General features: G+C 52.5%; 1 protein-coding gene across 1 annotated transcript in view; it reads left to right on the top strand.

Moving 5' to 3' along the window:
* Window positions 1-1,588: 1,588 nt before the first annotated feature.
* The window catches only part of ZNF385A (zinc finger protein 385A), a 483,068-nt gene continuing 468,187 nt past the window's right edge, over window positions 1,589-16,469 (top strand). Inside the window, exon 1 of the mRNA XM_078688401.1 lies at window positions 1,589-1,985. Within this exon, the coding sequence (XP_078544527.1) occupies window positions 1,973-1,985 (13 nt within the window). The 5' untranslated portion in view covers window positions 1,589-1,972. The remainder of the gene's footprint in view (window positions 1,986-16,469) is intronic.

Raw genomic sequence — 16,469 nt, 5'->3', positions numbered from 1 at the left:
GAGGGTGTGACTGTCCTGGTATACTCTGTAGTTAATGCACCCGCATTACCAGTGCGGGGGTGGGTGGAACTCCTCTGCCATGCGCTGTGGCAAATGTGCCACTGCCAACTGCCACTCATGGCATTTTATGGCACTTATATATGTACAGCACTTCATATCCGATGACGTGTTGCCCGCCTTGTCCTTGCCCCGGTGAAGCATATTCTAATGACTGCAGTGAGAGTGCCCACTCAGCTACTGTTGTTTGCGTGCCCCAGGCCGGGCTCTGCCTCGGGTTGACGCACTGGATTGCCTGCGCAGAGGTGCTGTTCACCTGTTATGGGGCCGTGTAGTATTATATGTTTTGTGTTCTTATTTTTATAGCGGATGGTTTTCCAGTTCGTTCGCCTCTTGGCGCTGCGCTGTGGTGCCCCCGCGGCCTGGGGGCTCCGCAGTGCACCCCCTGGCCGCCCTCCCCTCCTGTATTGATTGTGGGAGCGAGTGCGGAACCCCCACGCCCGCCTGTAACGTGCTCAGACGGATGGAGGTGTCCGCGGGCCCTGCTTAGTATTCCGGGCACTCGCCACTGACTCGCTTTTTGTAGAAAGAAAGAAGGGGAGAGGGGGGATGCTCTGTGGCGGATCAGAGGAGAGATTCCTTCACACCTCCTCTACCCCCAGCTTCCCAGAGACAAGTTTGGGAGCCCCTTCTCTCCCGGGGGGGGGGGGGGGGGGGGCACGCACGGCAGAGCCCCTCGGACTCGCAGCCCCTCTTCCCACGACTCCCAGTGAAAGGACACCGTCTCCTTGACATTGGCACCGCAGAGCCCCTTATCGCGGGATTTCACCCCAAAATCGAGGCACGCACAGGTGCAGCCAGCGTGCGCGCGTTCCATCACGGGGATTATATATTTATATTAAATAGCTCTAATGATGAACTCGGCATCTACCAGTGTGCTATTTACGACCATCCCCTCTCAAATGTGTTAAATAATCAAAGACCCGCTTTGACGTGTCCAGCCGTGCAATGCAGTTAAGATAACTGGAGCGCTGTAAACAACCTTAAAAAACATTTAGTGGCAAAGATGCAGTGCAGTGGGCATCTGAACAGATAGATGCCCAAATATTGGTCCTCCCGACCCCAAGACACAGCTGTCTATAGGGGGCGTCCTACCCTAGGATGCAGGCACCAGGTCCAAGCCATGAACAGCCTGTGCGCGATCACAGGACAAGGAACACCCCCTCTCCGGCTGCGCCGGTCCCAAGCTGAGGAGAACGACTGAAGCCTTTTGTTTCCCACGGGGTGACCTTCAAAGTGCCTCCTGCAAGCGCCCCCCCCCCCCCCCCCCTCAGGCCCGAAGAGGCTCTGCCGTGGCTCGACACGCGTGCCAGCGCACCTCTCAGGTAACCTGGAAGCCGCGCCCCCTCCCCGGAGGTGGGCAGTCCAGGTAACACCAGGAATTTCCCCCCCAACCTCTTCAGTTTTGATGTGTGGTTTGCGTTGGTTATTTCAGTCCCGTTTGATTGGATTCTCCGGCTCGCACACGCAGCCAATGGCGAATGCGCTGGCATAAGTGTCTCTGGTGCCCTGCCTCTCCCCGCGCCTGGAAGGGGGCAGAAGCGGAGCCCTCCGACCGGCAAGGCGCTGCTTTTTTGCCTTTTTGACAATCGCTCTTCTGAACTGTTGTTCTCTTCGCAGGAAGAAGCGGAGGGTCCTGTGGTGACAGCAGGGACAGCGTCTCCGATCAGCGCCCAGCCCTTTAAAAAGCGCATACGGACGGGGCAGGCAGGGCTCGGATGCGAGCAGGCAGCCCTCCCTGGAAGGAATCCGTGCAGTGCTGCTGGCTGCGCAGTGCTGCCGGCTCTCGCTGAGAGCGCTCCGGAAGGCACCTGCCGGCAGGCTCTGGAGACAGGGGGCTTCCTCTGTGGACTTTGGCGCTACACGGCAGTAGTGTAGGGCCGGAAGTTGGATCACCGGCGCTCCAACGGATTTCATGATGATCTTGGGTGAGTGTGCGAACCTGCAACTCTCTTCTGCCTATTGTAGGTGTCTGAAACTCTCCAGAGATGACCCTATTTTATTTGGATGCGTGGGACCCTGCAGTGCCTGTGTGAACACCTGTCTCTCATTCCTTTACAGTCGGTAACTTGTCACGCACCTAGTCGCTGACTTTGAAGAAATGATGTCAGAACTTGACTGTAATAACTTATTACAGTTGAGTTCTGACATGAAAATGCCTGCTGCCAGCAGCCTGGGTAAAGGCAGGTCTGCTCTCGGAGCATAATTCAAAAGCTGCTTAAAGAATGAAAGAAATTATGATTTTCTTTCTGGTCTCTTTTTCTAGCTGTACATTGACAGGAAAAAAGGAGTTATTTATCGCGACATGTTTATTTGTTGCTCTCCTTGGATAATTATATAAAAAAGTTTGAATGTATGCATATTTCTACATATTCTGAGGTGCTGCGCCATTTTTTAAATTTTTTAAAAACAAACAACTTGTATTAAAGTGCTGTTGTAATCTTTTTGCAGCAGACATAACAGCTTTTTTGATGTGTTTGATTTTGCACTAGAAATCCTATTTGTACTCTTCATGTTTGCTTACTTGCTCACTCTGTCATACGAAAGAGCTACGTTTCCAAGGATTTAAGTGGTTTGTGATAAAGGGGATGGCGTGACCATGCATTATAAGGGATAAAGTACTCCCTTCCGTATTTGATAAGGGATATTGAAAGTCACCTCGGAGTTTAATAACCGTAAGAAGGAATTCCACCCTTAGCTTCATTCTTCTGTAAGGTCATGGAACTCATCAGTGACTTGCAATACTCTTCAAATGTATTGCAGGGGTATTTTATCCTGTATATTATTCATTGCAGTGTTAGAAGGGTGAAGGTTGAATCCCATATGTGACAACCATAATAAAGGCAGACCTCACAGCTCGCTATTATCATACAAAGCTATTGCCAGTGATGTGGCATTTATTTGCCTTTTAAATAGTGCTCCAGTTTTGCTTGTGGCCACTTCCTGAGCACGCTTTAATGTTTGATTGGAACGTAACGCCAGGTCCAAGAGGAAGGGGGTTAGCACTTGGGGTACAGTTTCTTTTAATCTAGTCCCCGATGACTCTGCATTTTTGGGGTCGTGTCCTATCCTTGACCTCTTAGGAACACTCCCCTCCCTGCACCTTCGGGTTCTTTCACGTCTATCCTCCCGCCACGCCAGAACCACCTCTTTCAAGCATATAGTGTATATATTCGTTGAGATAGCTCACTGGGTTGGGCGCCCACTGCAGAGTTGTGTGCTATTTGTCAAGGTCGGAGCTTTGGTTCCGTAGCAGATGCTACTCAGCATTGTCGATGACGTAGGTACCCTTGATTAATTTGTAAGTGTTCCTTTTCTTTCAGTGATATACCTTCATTCAAAGGTATCCTGGACTGCATTTTCTCCTCTCATGTGCAGTTGAGTGGCTCTTTTCCCCACCTCTCGTCTGTCTGGGGGAAGGGATTGGCTGTTTCTAAGTGCTCCTTGAAGCTGTTATTATGTAATGTGAACGCTATATAAAACCATTGGATAACCTTATACAGCGGCCGCCTGCAGAGGACGCAATCTTGACGGCAGGTCTGCGGGTCTGTGTGTTTTTTCACGGACGGGGGTGCTGCGGGAGCCAGCCCCTCCCGCCAGGGTCTCGTTAGCGAGTGGGTGGCCTCTCTTGCCGGCGGCAGGCAGGCCCTCGCTTGCACGGGATTCCTGCAGGATACCCTGTGAAGTGACAGACGCTCTCAGCTCAGAGCTGACCTAAATATTCACACTTCTGGCAGCCCGAGTCTTATGTAATGTGGGGCTCTTCGAGCCTCGCTCATCTCCCCTCTCGCCGCCCGACAGATGCCTCGGCTCGCCAGACCACCCGTGTTACTCCCCCTATTACCAATCCCCCTCCCCCCTCACCCCGCAGGTGTGTCAGGCCTTATAGGTCAGCGCGTTCACGTGAACCAGCGCAGCATCGTACCTGTCGTGTCCGGGGGCGTAGCTTTCAGCGGTGCAGCGGGTACAGTGGCACCGGGCGCCGAGCTGTTAGGCGCCCCGGCACCTACATTGCGTCTGCACTTTGTTATCCAACAATGGACGGGGGCCACTTTGCCTTACTTGCTCCAGGCCCTTGGCGCCCTTGCTGCGCCATAGATGGAGTGGTTTGGGCATTTGCGACCGCATTTGTTTACTGTCGCGGTTAGGCAATTAGCATGTTCATGATTGGGTTTTACTGGCTTTCTTCTACTGTAAAGGTTAGGGTTAAGTTACCTGTACATTTAGCTTTCTATTGAGAATAGGTGAAGGTTGCTCTGTGATGTGTTGTGCTTGTGGATATGCCTGAGTATGTGTTTACGTCCTGTTAAGACTAAGGTAGAAAGATATTAGTGGTTTTATGTTTGTGTTAAGGAGGACTCTTCCGTGTTGTTCAGTGACACATATTATGTCATGGTTTTGCTTTATTATGTGTTCATTTATGTCTCTTGTTCTTCGTGGGTGTGTTGTGCTCATGAGTTTGATTACCACTGAGTTGTGCCATGTGTTTTTCCCTCATGTTTGTTGATTTGGTTTTATATTACATTTCATTGTTGAGGTTGTGCTAGGCTAAGGTTGTATGTTATGTTTTAAAAATGTTATTTCCCCACCACCCACGTGGTACATTGTACTTCACTGGTATCCACTGGCAGAGTGCTTGCTGGTGCCCCAGTACCTGCCCTTCTCTCGTCGCATTGCCAACCTTGTGCAGTATTTCGTGCGCCCTGAAGACTTGCCCCGCTGCCCTTCATGCGGGGACCCACTGCTATGATCTATGTCTTGTTGGACGGTGAACTGTTTAAAGACTTCTACCTTTTGTGTCTATGTAAGTGTAGAGTTTAGAATACTGAAATATAAGGTGTCTGTTGACTCAGCCAATGCAAAACTCTCAGGAGCTGAGGAAGCGTCCCGCGGACACACAGTAGAAGTATATCACAGACGGCAGCAGTGCAAGCTTCCCTCACTCAGAGCTAGGGTCTGACGAGCACCAGCCGTGCAGGCCTCCCCCCCACAGAACAGGCGCATCCCGGGCAGCAGCAGTGCAGGCCTCCCTCACTCAGAGCTAGGGTCTTACAAGCACCAGCCGTGCAGGCCTCCCTCCCCCCAGAACAGGTGCATCCCGGGCAGCAGCAGTGCAGGCCTCCCTCACTCAGAGCTAGGGTCTTACAAGCACCAGCCGTGCAGGCCTCCCTCCCCCACAGAACAGGCGCATCCCGGGCAGCAGCAGTGCAGGCCTCCCTCACTCAGAGCTAGGGTCTTACAAGCACCAGCCGTGCAGGCCTCCCTCCCCCACAGAACAGGCGCATCCCGGGCAGCAGCAGTGCAAGCCTCCCTCACTCAGAGCTAGGGTCTGACGAGCACCAGCCGTGCAGGCCTCCCTCCCCACTGAACAGGTGCATCCCGGGCAGCAGCAGTGCAAGCCTCCTTCACTCAGAGCTAGGGTCTTACGAGCACCAGCCGTGCAGGCCTCTGTCCCCCACAGAACAGGCGCATCCCGGGCAGCAGCAGTGCAAGCCTCCCTCACTCAGAGCTAGGGTCTGACGAGCACCAGCCGTGCAGGCCTCCCTCCATGACAGAACAGGTGCACCCCGGGCAGCAGCAGTGCAAGCCTCCCTCACTCAGAGCTAGGGTCTGACGAGCACCAGCCGTGCAGGCCTCCCTCCATCACAGAACAGGTGCACCCCGGGCAGCAGCAGTGCAAGCCTCCCTCACTCAGAGCTAGGGTCTGACGAGCACCAGCCGTGCAGGCCTCCCCCCGACTGAACAGGTGCATCCCGGGCAGCAGCAGTGCAAGCCTCCCTCACTCAGAGCTAGGGTCTGACGAGCACCAGCCGTGCAGGCCTCCCCCCCGACTGAACAGGTGCATCCCGGGCAGCGGCAGTGCAAGCCTCCCTCACTCAGAGCTAGGGTATGACGGGCACCAGCCGTGCAGGCCTCCCTCCATCACAGAACAGGTGCATCCCGGGCAGCGGCAGTGCAAGCTTCCCTCACTCAGAGCTAGGGTCTGACGAGCACCAGCCGTGCAGGCCTCCACCCGACTGAACAGGTGCATCCCGGGCAGCAGCAGTGCAAGCCTCCCTCACTCAGAGCTAGGGTCTGACGAGCACCAGCCGTGCAGGCCTCCCCCCGACTGAACAGGTGCATCCCGGGCAGCGGCAGTGCAAGCCTCCCTCACTCAGAGCTAGGGTCTGACGAGCACCAGCCGTGCAGGCCTCCCCCCGACTGAACAGGTGCATCCCGGGCAGCAGCAGTGCAAGCCTCCCTCACTCAGAGGTAGGGTCTGACGAGCACCAGCCGTGCAGGCCTCCCCCCGACTGAACAGGTGCATCCCGGGCAGCAGCAGTGCAAGCCTCCCTCACTCAGAGCTAGGGTCTGACGAGCACCAGCCGTGCAGGCCTCCCTCCATCACAGAACAGGTGCATCCCGGGCAGCGGCAGTGCAAGCCTCCCTCACTCAGAGCTAGGGTCTTACAAGCACCAGCCGTGCAGGCCTCCCTCCATCACAGAACAGGTGCATCCCGGGCAGCGGCAGTGCAAGCTTCCCTCACTCAGAGCTAGGGTCTTACAAGCACCAGCCGTGCAGGCCTCCCTCCCCCACAGAACAGGTGCATCCCGGGCGGCAGCAGTGCAAGCCTCTCTCACTCAGAGCTAGGGTCTGACGAGCACCAGCCGTGCAGGCCTCCCCCCGACTGAACAGGTGCATCCCGGGCAGCAGCAGTGCAATCCTCCCTCACTCAGAGCTAGGGTCTGACGAGCACCAGCCGTGCAGGCCTCCCTCCCCCACAGAACAGGTGCATCCCGGGCGGCAGCAGTGCAAGCCTCTCTCACTCAGAGCTAGGGTCTGACGAGCACCAGCCGTGCAGGCCTCCCCCGACTGAACAGGTGCATCCCGGGCAGCAGCAGTGCAAGCCTCCCTCACTCAGAGCTAGGGTCTGACGAGCAGCAGCCGTGCAGGCCTCCCCCCGACTGAACAGGTGCATCCCGGGCAGCGGCAGTGCAAGCCTCCCTCACTCAGAGCTAGGGTCTGACGAGCACCAGCCGTGCAGGCCTCCCCCCGACTGAACAGGTGCATCCCGGGCAGCAGCAGTGCAAGCCTCCCTCACTCAGAGCTAGGGTCTGACGAGCACCAGCCGTGCAGGCCTCCCTCCATCACAGAACAGGTGCATCCCGGGCAGCGGCAGTGCAAGCTTCCCTCACTCAGAGCTAGGGTCTTACAAGCACCAGCCGTTCAGGCCCCCCTCCCCCACAGAACCTGTGCATCCCGGGCAGCAGCAGTGCAATCCTCCCTCACTCAGAGCTAGGGTCTGACGAGCACCAGCCGTGCAGGCCTCCCTCCCCCACAGAACAGGTGCATCCCGGGCAGCAGCAGTGCAAGCCTCCCTCACTCAGAGCTAGGGTCTGACGAGCACCAGCCGTGCAAGCCTCCCCCTCCCCCACAGAACAGGTGCATCCCGGGCAGCAGCAGTGCAATCCTCCCTCACTCGGAGCTATGGTCTGACGAGCACCAACCGTGCAGGCCTCCCTCCCCCACAGAACCTGTGCATCCCGGGCAGCAGCAGTGCAAGCTTCCCTCACTCAGAGCTAGGGTCTTACAAGCACCAGCCGTGCAGGCCTCCCTCCATCACAGAACAGGTGCATCCCGGGCAGCGGCAGTGCAAGCTTCCCTCACTCAAAGTTAGGGTCTGACGAGCACCAGCCGTGCAGGCCTCCCTCCATCACAGAACATGTGCATCCCGGGCAGCGGCAGTGCAAGCTTCCCTCACTCAGAGCTAGGGTCTTACAAGCACCAGCCGTGCAGGCCTCCCCCTCCCCCACAGAACAGGTGCATCCCAGGCAGCAGCAGTGCAAGCCTCCCTCACTCAGAGCTAGGGTCTGACGAGCACCAGCCGTGCAGGCCTCCCTCCCCCACAGAACAGGTGCATCCCGGGCAGCAGCAGTGCAAGCTTCCCACACTCAGAGCTAGGGTCTTACAAGCACCAGCCGTGCAGGCCTCCCTCCATCACAGAACAGGTGCATCCCGGGCAGCAGCAGTCTAGCTTCCCTCACTCACAGAATCCCTGCATCGCAAGCAACAGTAGTGCAAGCTTCTCTGACCTACAGAACTGGTATATCACAGCGAACAACAGTGCAAGCTTCCGTCGCTCCCACTCATAATGGCCACCTCACAGCAGCAGGAGTGCGAGCTCCCAGTGCACGCAGAACTTACATCACAAGTAGCCGCAATAACATGAGAAGTAGCTGCTGTGCAAGCGTTCGAAGCACATAGAACATGCATAGCACAGGCACCGGCAGTGCCAGCACCTAGAGGTGGGCAGGTCAACAAGTTTACAGGGAGGGCAAGGCCAAGTGTCTGGCTGGGCTCTTAGAAGCAGTTCACAAGCCAAACCGTGAAAATGTTTGCTATGTAACTCACACAAAAACAATGAAATACAATATGATGTTAGTTTCTTCAAAATGAAAAAAAAAGTGTATTGCTTTATCCTGCTGAAGCTTTGCCATTAATACTTCATGTGAAAGCACTGCACTGAGAAGTGCTTATTATAAGTGATTTTTAAACATAAACCATAAGTGAACTAAGAAGCAAATGAGTTGTCCTGTAAACCCTGTAGGTGGCTTAGAATATTTTGAAGCAATTTTAAACTATATTAAAGCAAACACAATAGGTTTTTTACAACTGGTATTCAAAACTCACAAAAGTAGTTTCATGAGTGATAATGAAGAAAAATTAGTTTTTGTGAAATAAAATAGTTGCCTAAGATCACACAATTTTACTGGGGAAGTTGCGATTTCTCTAGTTTTCAAGTTTCACTTTGCGCAAATCAGCAAGTAAATGGGTGCCTAGTGTTCTTTCCTTAAGTTAAGGCTTTCTTTTTACCTTTCTCTGTATTTTTGGGCAGTTTTTATACAGTTTGAACTCCACCAGAAGGTACTGGAGCGCATTACACAAGCACCAGTTACATTATATACGGTCATAGTCATTGTATATAGGCAAGGGGAGAGTGATTGATTTGCCAACAGCCTGGCTCGAGCTTTGAGTGGTTGGACCTCAAACGCATAGAGCATATGAAGCACATGCAACAGCAGTGCAAACTTCACTCTCGACACAGGATGAGTGCAAGCATGACACCTGAACTTGTCAGCTGCAGCACAGGCAGCAGCAGTGCAGATGAGCACAGGACAGACAATGCAAGAGCAGCAGAATGCAAGCATCTCTCTCACTTACACAACTCAAACACAGCTTATGTGTAAGACGGATTTCCACATCAGGTGAAGCTAGTGCTTAATTTGAGCCGGTGGTTTATGTGGGCCACACAGACACTCATGTTGGGGGCTGGCACTTATTTTTCCTCATCCGACATGACCCAGAGAAAGAGAGGAAGAAACTCAAAATGGGAAAACAAAGAGGACGAGAAGGGCGAAACAGTGACAAAGAATGGAGGTTGAAAAAAGAGCCTGCAAAAGATAGATAAAGAGGCAAAAAAGCGTCTGGTGGATGAGAGACATGAGGTGGAAGCAAAACGTCGAAGCCCTGGGCTGGGCATGCCGACATCCCAGAGTGCTGGACTCATTATTTTACAAATTAAGCTCTGGTCCCGTGCAGCCCACCAGCAATGAAGTGCAAGCTGCCCCCGAGCTGGATTTAGGGCAGCTGCGCAGGTGATGAAAAGGAACTCGGGGGCCTTGTTAGATAACAAAGGTAAGTTTTTGTGAATTTTGTTTTCCTTCCCCTTCCGGAGTGTTTCTGACAGAATAACTCGGTTTCTAAGGCAGGGGAGGGTGTGACGTCCAGGGCTCAGGTGTACCCGAGAGGGCTCTCTTGCTCTGTCTTCGACCCTGAAGAGGGGGGGGGGGGGTGGACGCCATGTTTCTCTCACCCTGGCCGTCCCCTCCCTCCCATCCCTGTAATTATCAGAGGGATTAGGAAGGAGCACAAATATCCACTCACAGGTATCGAATGGCCCAGGCTGTCCCCGCACCTGCGGGCGCTCGCGGAGGCTGTAAACACTAATTAGGGTGTGGCTCCCACCCAGGCCCGACACTGCCTGCTCCGGGGGCCGCGGAGGGCACGGGTGAGGGGTCCCCGGTACCCGCCCACGCACATCCAGGCCTTGGCACTGGCGCGGGGACACCTCATCCGCTGTTGGTCGGCGAAACCTTATTGCCAGTTCGATGACTAGACAGCCGCCCATCATTAACATAATTGTTTATAGAAACTATACATTATGCCCAAGAGAGACCACACCCATGCTATTGTGGGCCCCCACCCTGTGCTGAAGCCTCCGGCGTTCGACATTCGCACCTTGTTGGGCCCCCATGGTACCAAATAATGAACTGCCTGACACCAGGCGGTGCTCCCCCTCACTTCAGTCCACAGGCCTGGCACTCACTGACAGCCTCTGTGCACAGTGCGGTGCTGGGCCGGACTGGCCGTAACGGGCACCGGGCAACCCCCCCCCCCCCCCCCCGTGCGCCGCATGGGTGGGGGCCGGGCTGGGCACTGCGACACCGAGCTGTCCTCTCCCCTCACTTCAGTCCACAGGCCTGGCACTCACTGACTGCCTCTGTGCACAGTGCCGTGGCCTCGTGGGCCGGGCACTGCGACACCGAGCTGTGCTCTCCCCTCACTGCAGGCCCCAGGCCTGGCTCAATGGTGTGCTCTCCCAGTACTTCGACCCCGTGGGCCTCACACTCAGGGAGCCCAGATGTGCTCTCTCGGTGCCTCGGCCTCGAGGGCATGGCGCACTGACGCGTGTGTGCTCTCTCATACTGTGCCGCTCGGTCCCACCCGAGCTCTCACAGACCTGCGCCCACACGGGCCCGCGGCTGGAAGCCACGCACGGCAGCAGAGCGTGCCCAGCCCGCCGGTGAGGCGCAGACGCCATGACAGGTGAAGGGGGCGCCTCCTCCCGCTGCAAGTTTAGACAAGTGAACAAGAAGGCAGTTATTAATCTCCAACTGAAGGCTCGTCTGGGCTGCAGGCACGTTTTGAAGGCGGGCTGGAGGAGGATGAAAGGCGCTCGGAGATCCGAGAAGCCCCCGCCATGAGCCGTGCCAGTGACCCGACAAGCCCCCAGGGTGCTTATTATGCAGATCGATGTCTGCATAGCACCTGGGCAGGTAATGCTTCCACATACCCCAAACTGCACAGGCATGATTTACTCACACACAATATTGACCCAATGTACATCTGCAGCGTCTCCACCTCAAGTTGGACACCTTCAGCCACCACTGTTGTTTTAAACTCTTAACACTTTGCATTCTGGAACTTTTAGTTCCGCATTCCCGTCATGACCACAGACCCTCAGGTCCCAAAAAGCAGAATGTCTTTGGCCATCAACTTGATCCGTATCTTGACAAAGGTGACACGGGGCTGGGCTACCTACCGGTATGCATTCATACAACTAACAGTGACAGCACGTATAGTTTTCTAATGCTGTTAATAACATGTCTTATTAGTATCTACCTTAGTGGTACTCGTTTTTATGAATCTCTTAAGGATGAAAGACACAATTCCCGAGTTCCGAACTGTGACCTGCTGAGTTACGCGTTGCAGAGCACTGGCCCCGGCTCTTTAACCCACTGAGCTGAGTAAGAGTCAAAAATAGTCTCCCGCGAGAGAAGCCGAGTGCCCTCGCGCGCAGGCTTTGGCCAGTTTGAAAACGAGAGGTTTTTTCCTCAACATTTCAGGGGAAGGCGGTGCATCCCCATAATGTGTCAAACTTGGAAGGAGAAAGGGAGAGGCGGGGCTCTTTGAAGCCGCTTGTTTGAGCTCAGCCTGTTTGGTTAAACAATAGCGTTGCTAACGCCGCCGCCCGCTCGCCCGAGGCAGAGAGAGGAGCATCCAGGCGCCGCGCTTGTCCAGAGGAGGCGGAGAGCGAGGCCCGCCACTGCCTGCATGCGCCATCCGGGAAACGTGGACTTTGGTCGCGGCTTCCCACTTCAACACACATCGTGTGATTCTGGGCAAATCATTTCCTATCTTGCACTAATCTGGTAGAGTACATGCCACAGATGTTTAACAAGGTAGCATTTAGGGTCATTGCTGGGTGAGGTGGTGGTCACACATTCAGGGCTCGAGTCGGGAGTACACGCAGGTGGACGGCGTCCTGCCACTCTTTTCACAGGGTGGACGCCGTCCCCCCTGCCAAGAAGCTGGGCGACACAGAAAGAAGCTGAACGTGTCCCGGTGTAATTTTCAGACACAGGGACATGTTCAGCACGTGACGTCATGAGGTCATTTGCATTTTGTCAATCTCCCCACTTTTTATAGGACACATTGCATACATGAGTGAGCGCTGCAGATCAGGTGCAGAGCGTAGTATACAGCATCAGACGCCAGTAGCGTCATAGTCATCACTATAAACATATGCAAGGGGGGGGGGGGGGGGGAGCTGAAGCCCTGTGAGCTCAATGGGTGTTGCGCGCCTGCTACCCACAAAATTGACCAAAAGTAAGCTTTTTTTTCAAAAAGTGACACCCCAGTGTTCCAATGGTGCCCATCAAGAGCTACGAGTTAGGTCAACATTCTAAAAAATGTTGACCTATAAAACGTGGTTGAGTGGACCAAAGAGCCAGCACTCTCATAAGAGTTAAACAAACATGGGGGTGTGTTGTTGATTCGGTGAACTCATACTCTGCAACGACAGAACAGGTATTGTTGACATTCCTGAGATGGCCTGGTCTTAAAAACCAAAAACCGGGACATTCCAAAAACATAGAAGTAGGACTTCAGTTTTACATCCAATGACATGGACTGGCTGAACAAACGTCACTAGCATACAGACAGAGAGGCCCTGAGCTTAAGGAGAATAAAATGCAACTTTTAAACATGACATCGTCTCTTTAATTAAATTACTTTTTGCTGGGGGCAGCTAACTAATTCTGCACTGTCTGCACACATGAAAACTTGACCCCATCTGTTTTCATTTGACTCTCTTTAAACTGGGACATGAGCTAAATTTTCGGAAAACGCAAGAGAAACATGCTGATACCCCGGGACACCTGGTCACCCTAGACGTTCCTCAACCAGAAAATAATTTTCATCATATTAATCTCTGGACTGATCCAGTGAAAACATTCTTGTGGATCTGAATATTCCAGATACCCACAGGGCTCCTGCTACCTTCAAGAGGTCAGTCAGAACCTGTTGAGTGACAGCTGACACCTGACTTTAGTTAGGCACACAGGGAGCAGAATCAGAACGCCCAATGTGACCCACCACGCCAAGGTGACGCACTAGACACCTTATACTCACATTGAGTAGGTTTAAACGTTGCACCCTTTATAGATGGCAGAGACTTATAGTATTTTACTTCCTGAAATACACTTCATTTTTGCAGAGCTTGTGCATATTACAGAACATTTTTTGGCTGGCATCTCATATTGAATGCAGGAGCATAAATCGCATACGAAAACTCACACTAGGTACCATCAGGTGGAGAAGTGTGGCTCAATGGTTAGGTGGAGAAGTGTGGCTCAATGGTTAGAGCGGCAGACCCTGATGCAGAGGTCAAGCCCGGGACCAGGGTTCAATTCCCCGCCTCGGCAGGTCTTGGGCTCAAAAATTCCACGGACCTGATAATTCTCGCCTCGGTGCCTATTCCAATCATGGAGTCCCACTCTGCAACTCTGGGCAATAGCTTGCTTAATCTCCACAACGGCCCCCACAACGCTAAGGATGCCTGGCCTCCACCTTGGGGGTGCCCAGGAGTGGACACCTCACAGGGAAAGCCAGGATGGGTTCCACAGCGGTATTCGTACAAGCGCCTTGAGACCCTTGCGGGTGAGTAGTGTGCTATACAAGTATCAATTTACAATTTTACAATTTTACAATTTACAATCAGGAGACTGGTTTGAGAAGAAAATGCCTCTCGAAATAGTGATACGGCATAATGGCAAAAAAGGTGCATTTCATGTATTGCAAAAACAGTGATTTCCCCCGAGCCTACTTAGGGAATAGCTGAAGGATGCTAACCCACACCCTTCAAACCACCCAACCAATTCAACCTGTGATTTGGGAAGAAATCATATTCCGCTGAAGCTCTGCAAGATAAAAACCACTCTAGGCTAAAGTGTCACAAAGCACCAGAAGACCAAGTATCTACCAACAATCTACTAAGCTTCTAAAGTACTTCCAGGGCCACCTGCTCAAGCAGAACTGTCTCTGGGTCAGACTCAGCGACCAAAACCATCACAAACCTAGGAAAACAAATGTGTGGGTGTGTCAGTAACTAAACACACCCAATTCAGACGGAAGACTCATGACTTTTTAGGCTACAATTAGTTTTATTTTAGGTGTCTCCTGACTGAGAGTGCCTCTACTTCAGTGCAAGTCTAAAGGGAAAACAATTAACCCCCTTCTTTCAATATCTAACCCTTTCCTGTGTCCACATGTACGAATGGTTCTTTGATTTGGATGCGGCTCCCCTCAAGAGGATCAGTGTTAGCCGGACTCATGGAAAAGAGCGTTCTAGCCAAGGTCTGCTTCTGTCTAGGTGTGAGGGATAAAATGTTTCCTACTAACAATAGTATTTGCCTGGGATATATATACACATCTGAGCATGCCAGTAATGTCCTGTTTCAGATTTAGAGATAGTTCTTGTTGCACATCTTGAACAGGTGTGCTCAGGTTAAGTGCTGAAGTTACCATGCGAGACAAGTAGCAAGAAGTGAGCAAGATGCTTGCCTGAAAGTGGTTGCAGATGAGCAAGTAGGAAGCAAAGCCCTTGCATCATCTGGCGGTAAGGGGGTGGTGTGCTGACAATTGTTTATTTTGAGAGATGTATGTACCTGGTGACTCACTTCTTCAAGGTACAGTCAGCTCAAGTCTCCTGTTTCTCAACTGTAATTGAGAGTAAGTCTCCCATTTGCTACATGAGATGCCGCAAGAGTATCCTCAGCTGGCTAATAGCCTTGCTGATTACTGACCCCCACCTCTTACATCTCTGACATACATGTAGCTTTTGAGGATCCTCTGGACTCCACTGCCCACATGGATACATTGTGGGATATTAGGTTATTTAATTTGGGTATTGCCCCTTTCTTAACCCCTTTCCTGCGGCCGCGATTTTGTGGCAGTGAGGCACTTCCGCAAAATGGGCGGGGTCGCGTCGGCCAACGGCCGACGGCAGCACTAGAGAGGTAGTGCTGCCGTTGGCCAACGGCCGACAGAAGCAGGTAAGGGGTTAAGCACTCGGGGTGCCACCTCAAGCATGCCTTCCAGGTGCTCCTGAAGCCGTGTCATATCCCTCTTCATTGATGCCGGAAGGGGTTCTGGTATCCAGCTGGTCGCATCACCGTCCCCAGGCCTGCAGTATGAGGCGTTGTGCGACCTCCAGCTGTTGATGCCCTCAAATTGTCCTCGAAAGCAGACACGTGCTCTTCTGTATTGGTGCAGTGCAGAGGATAGGTTTCCTTACGCATTTCCCAGATCTGACACAAGCGGTGACCAGAGTGTGTGGCTGTTGCTATTCTGGGCCTGCATCAGCATCTTCTAGGACAGGATCCAGTCCTGAGCTCTGCCAGGAACGTCCAAGACATGAATCAAACAGTGCACAGAAGGCCTGCCCCCTGCTTGGTGCCCAACTTGAAGGTTGGCATGAGGGATGCCTGGCAAAACGGAGTATCTGAACATAGTCCAATGGACAGGCGCCTCTAAAATGATCATACAAATGAGGAAGGATTATGCCATGACAGATCTTTACTATGCTCTTGTAACTGATGTAACTTTTAAAGCAACAATCCTAAATGTAAAGTGCTCTGATACCCTCTTGGGTCAAGTTTGCGCTATATAAAACTTTAGAAATAAATAAATAACATACTGCTCACTCTGTCCCACCCGTAGTGGCCTCTCTGTGCAGGTCATTGTAACAGTACTCGGGTAAATCCAAGACCGAATAACCGTATGCAACAAAAACAAAGTTGTAATAAAAAGTCATGGGTGCTCACGACATTCCATTATGATGATAAAAAAATCAGTGCTTGAAGTGGAAGTAGGCCGAGTTGTAGTGAAAGGAGGGGAGACTCTTGATTAACAGACCACCTTGCAGCAGTTAGCAACCCGAGTGCCTTGAGATCCTCACGGGTGATATGCCACAATTTAGGTTTCTCCTGCTTGAATCTAGTGATCCTACATTCATTGTACAAACATTTGATGCTGTTCTTCCTTACCGCATAGTGTGCCTTCCTGTGTAGCCTGCTATATACTTGTTTATTGTATTACTCGTCCTGTCTTATTTACCTTGTAATTATGTGATTATTCATTGTTTTTTTTTTGTATTCTTACTTGATGTCGTCATTGCTTTTATGTCCTTCCATCATTTTTGTAAAGCGCTCTGATATCCTTCGGGATCTTGTTCGCGCTATATAAAACGTTATAAATAAATAAATTAAAGGATTACCAGGCATATCAAAACACACACCTGTTACCTGGTG

This window comes from Lissotriton helveticus, chromosome 1_1 (genome assembly GCF_964261635.1).
Source record: "Lissotriton helveticus chromosome 1_1, aLisHel1.1, whole genome shotgun sequence".
Classification (NCBI taxonomy): domain Eukaryota; kingdom Metazoa; phylum Chordata; class Amphibia; order Caudata; family Salamandridae; genus Lissotriton; species Lissotriton helveticus.
The sequence above is the reverse complement of the archived record's forward strand: the minus strand, read 5'-3'. Positions and strand labels throughout refer to the sequence as shown.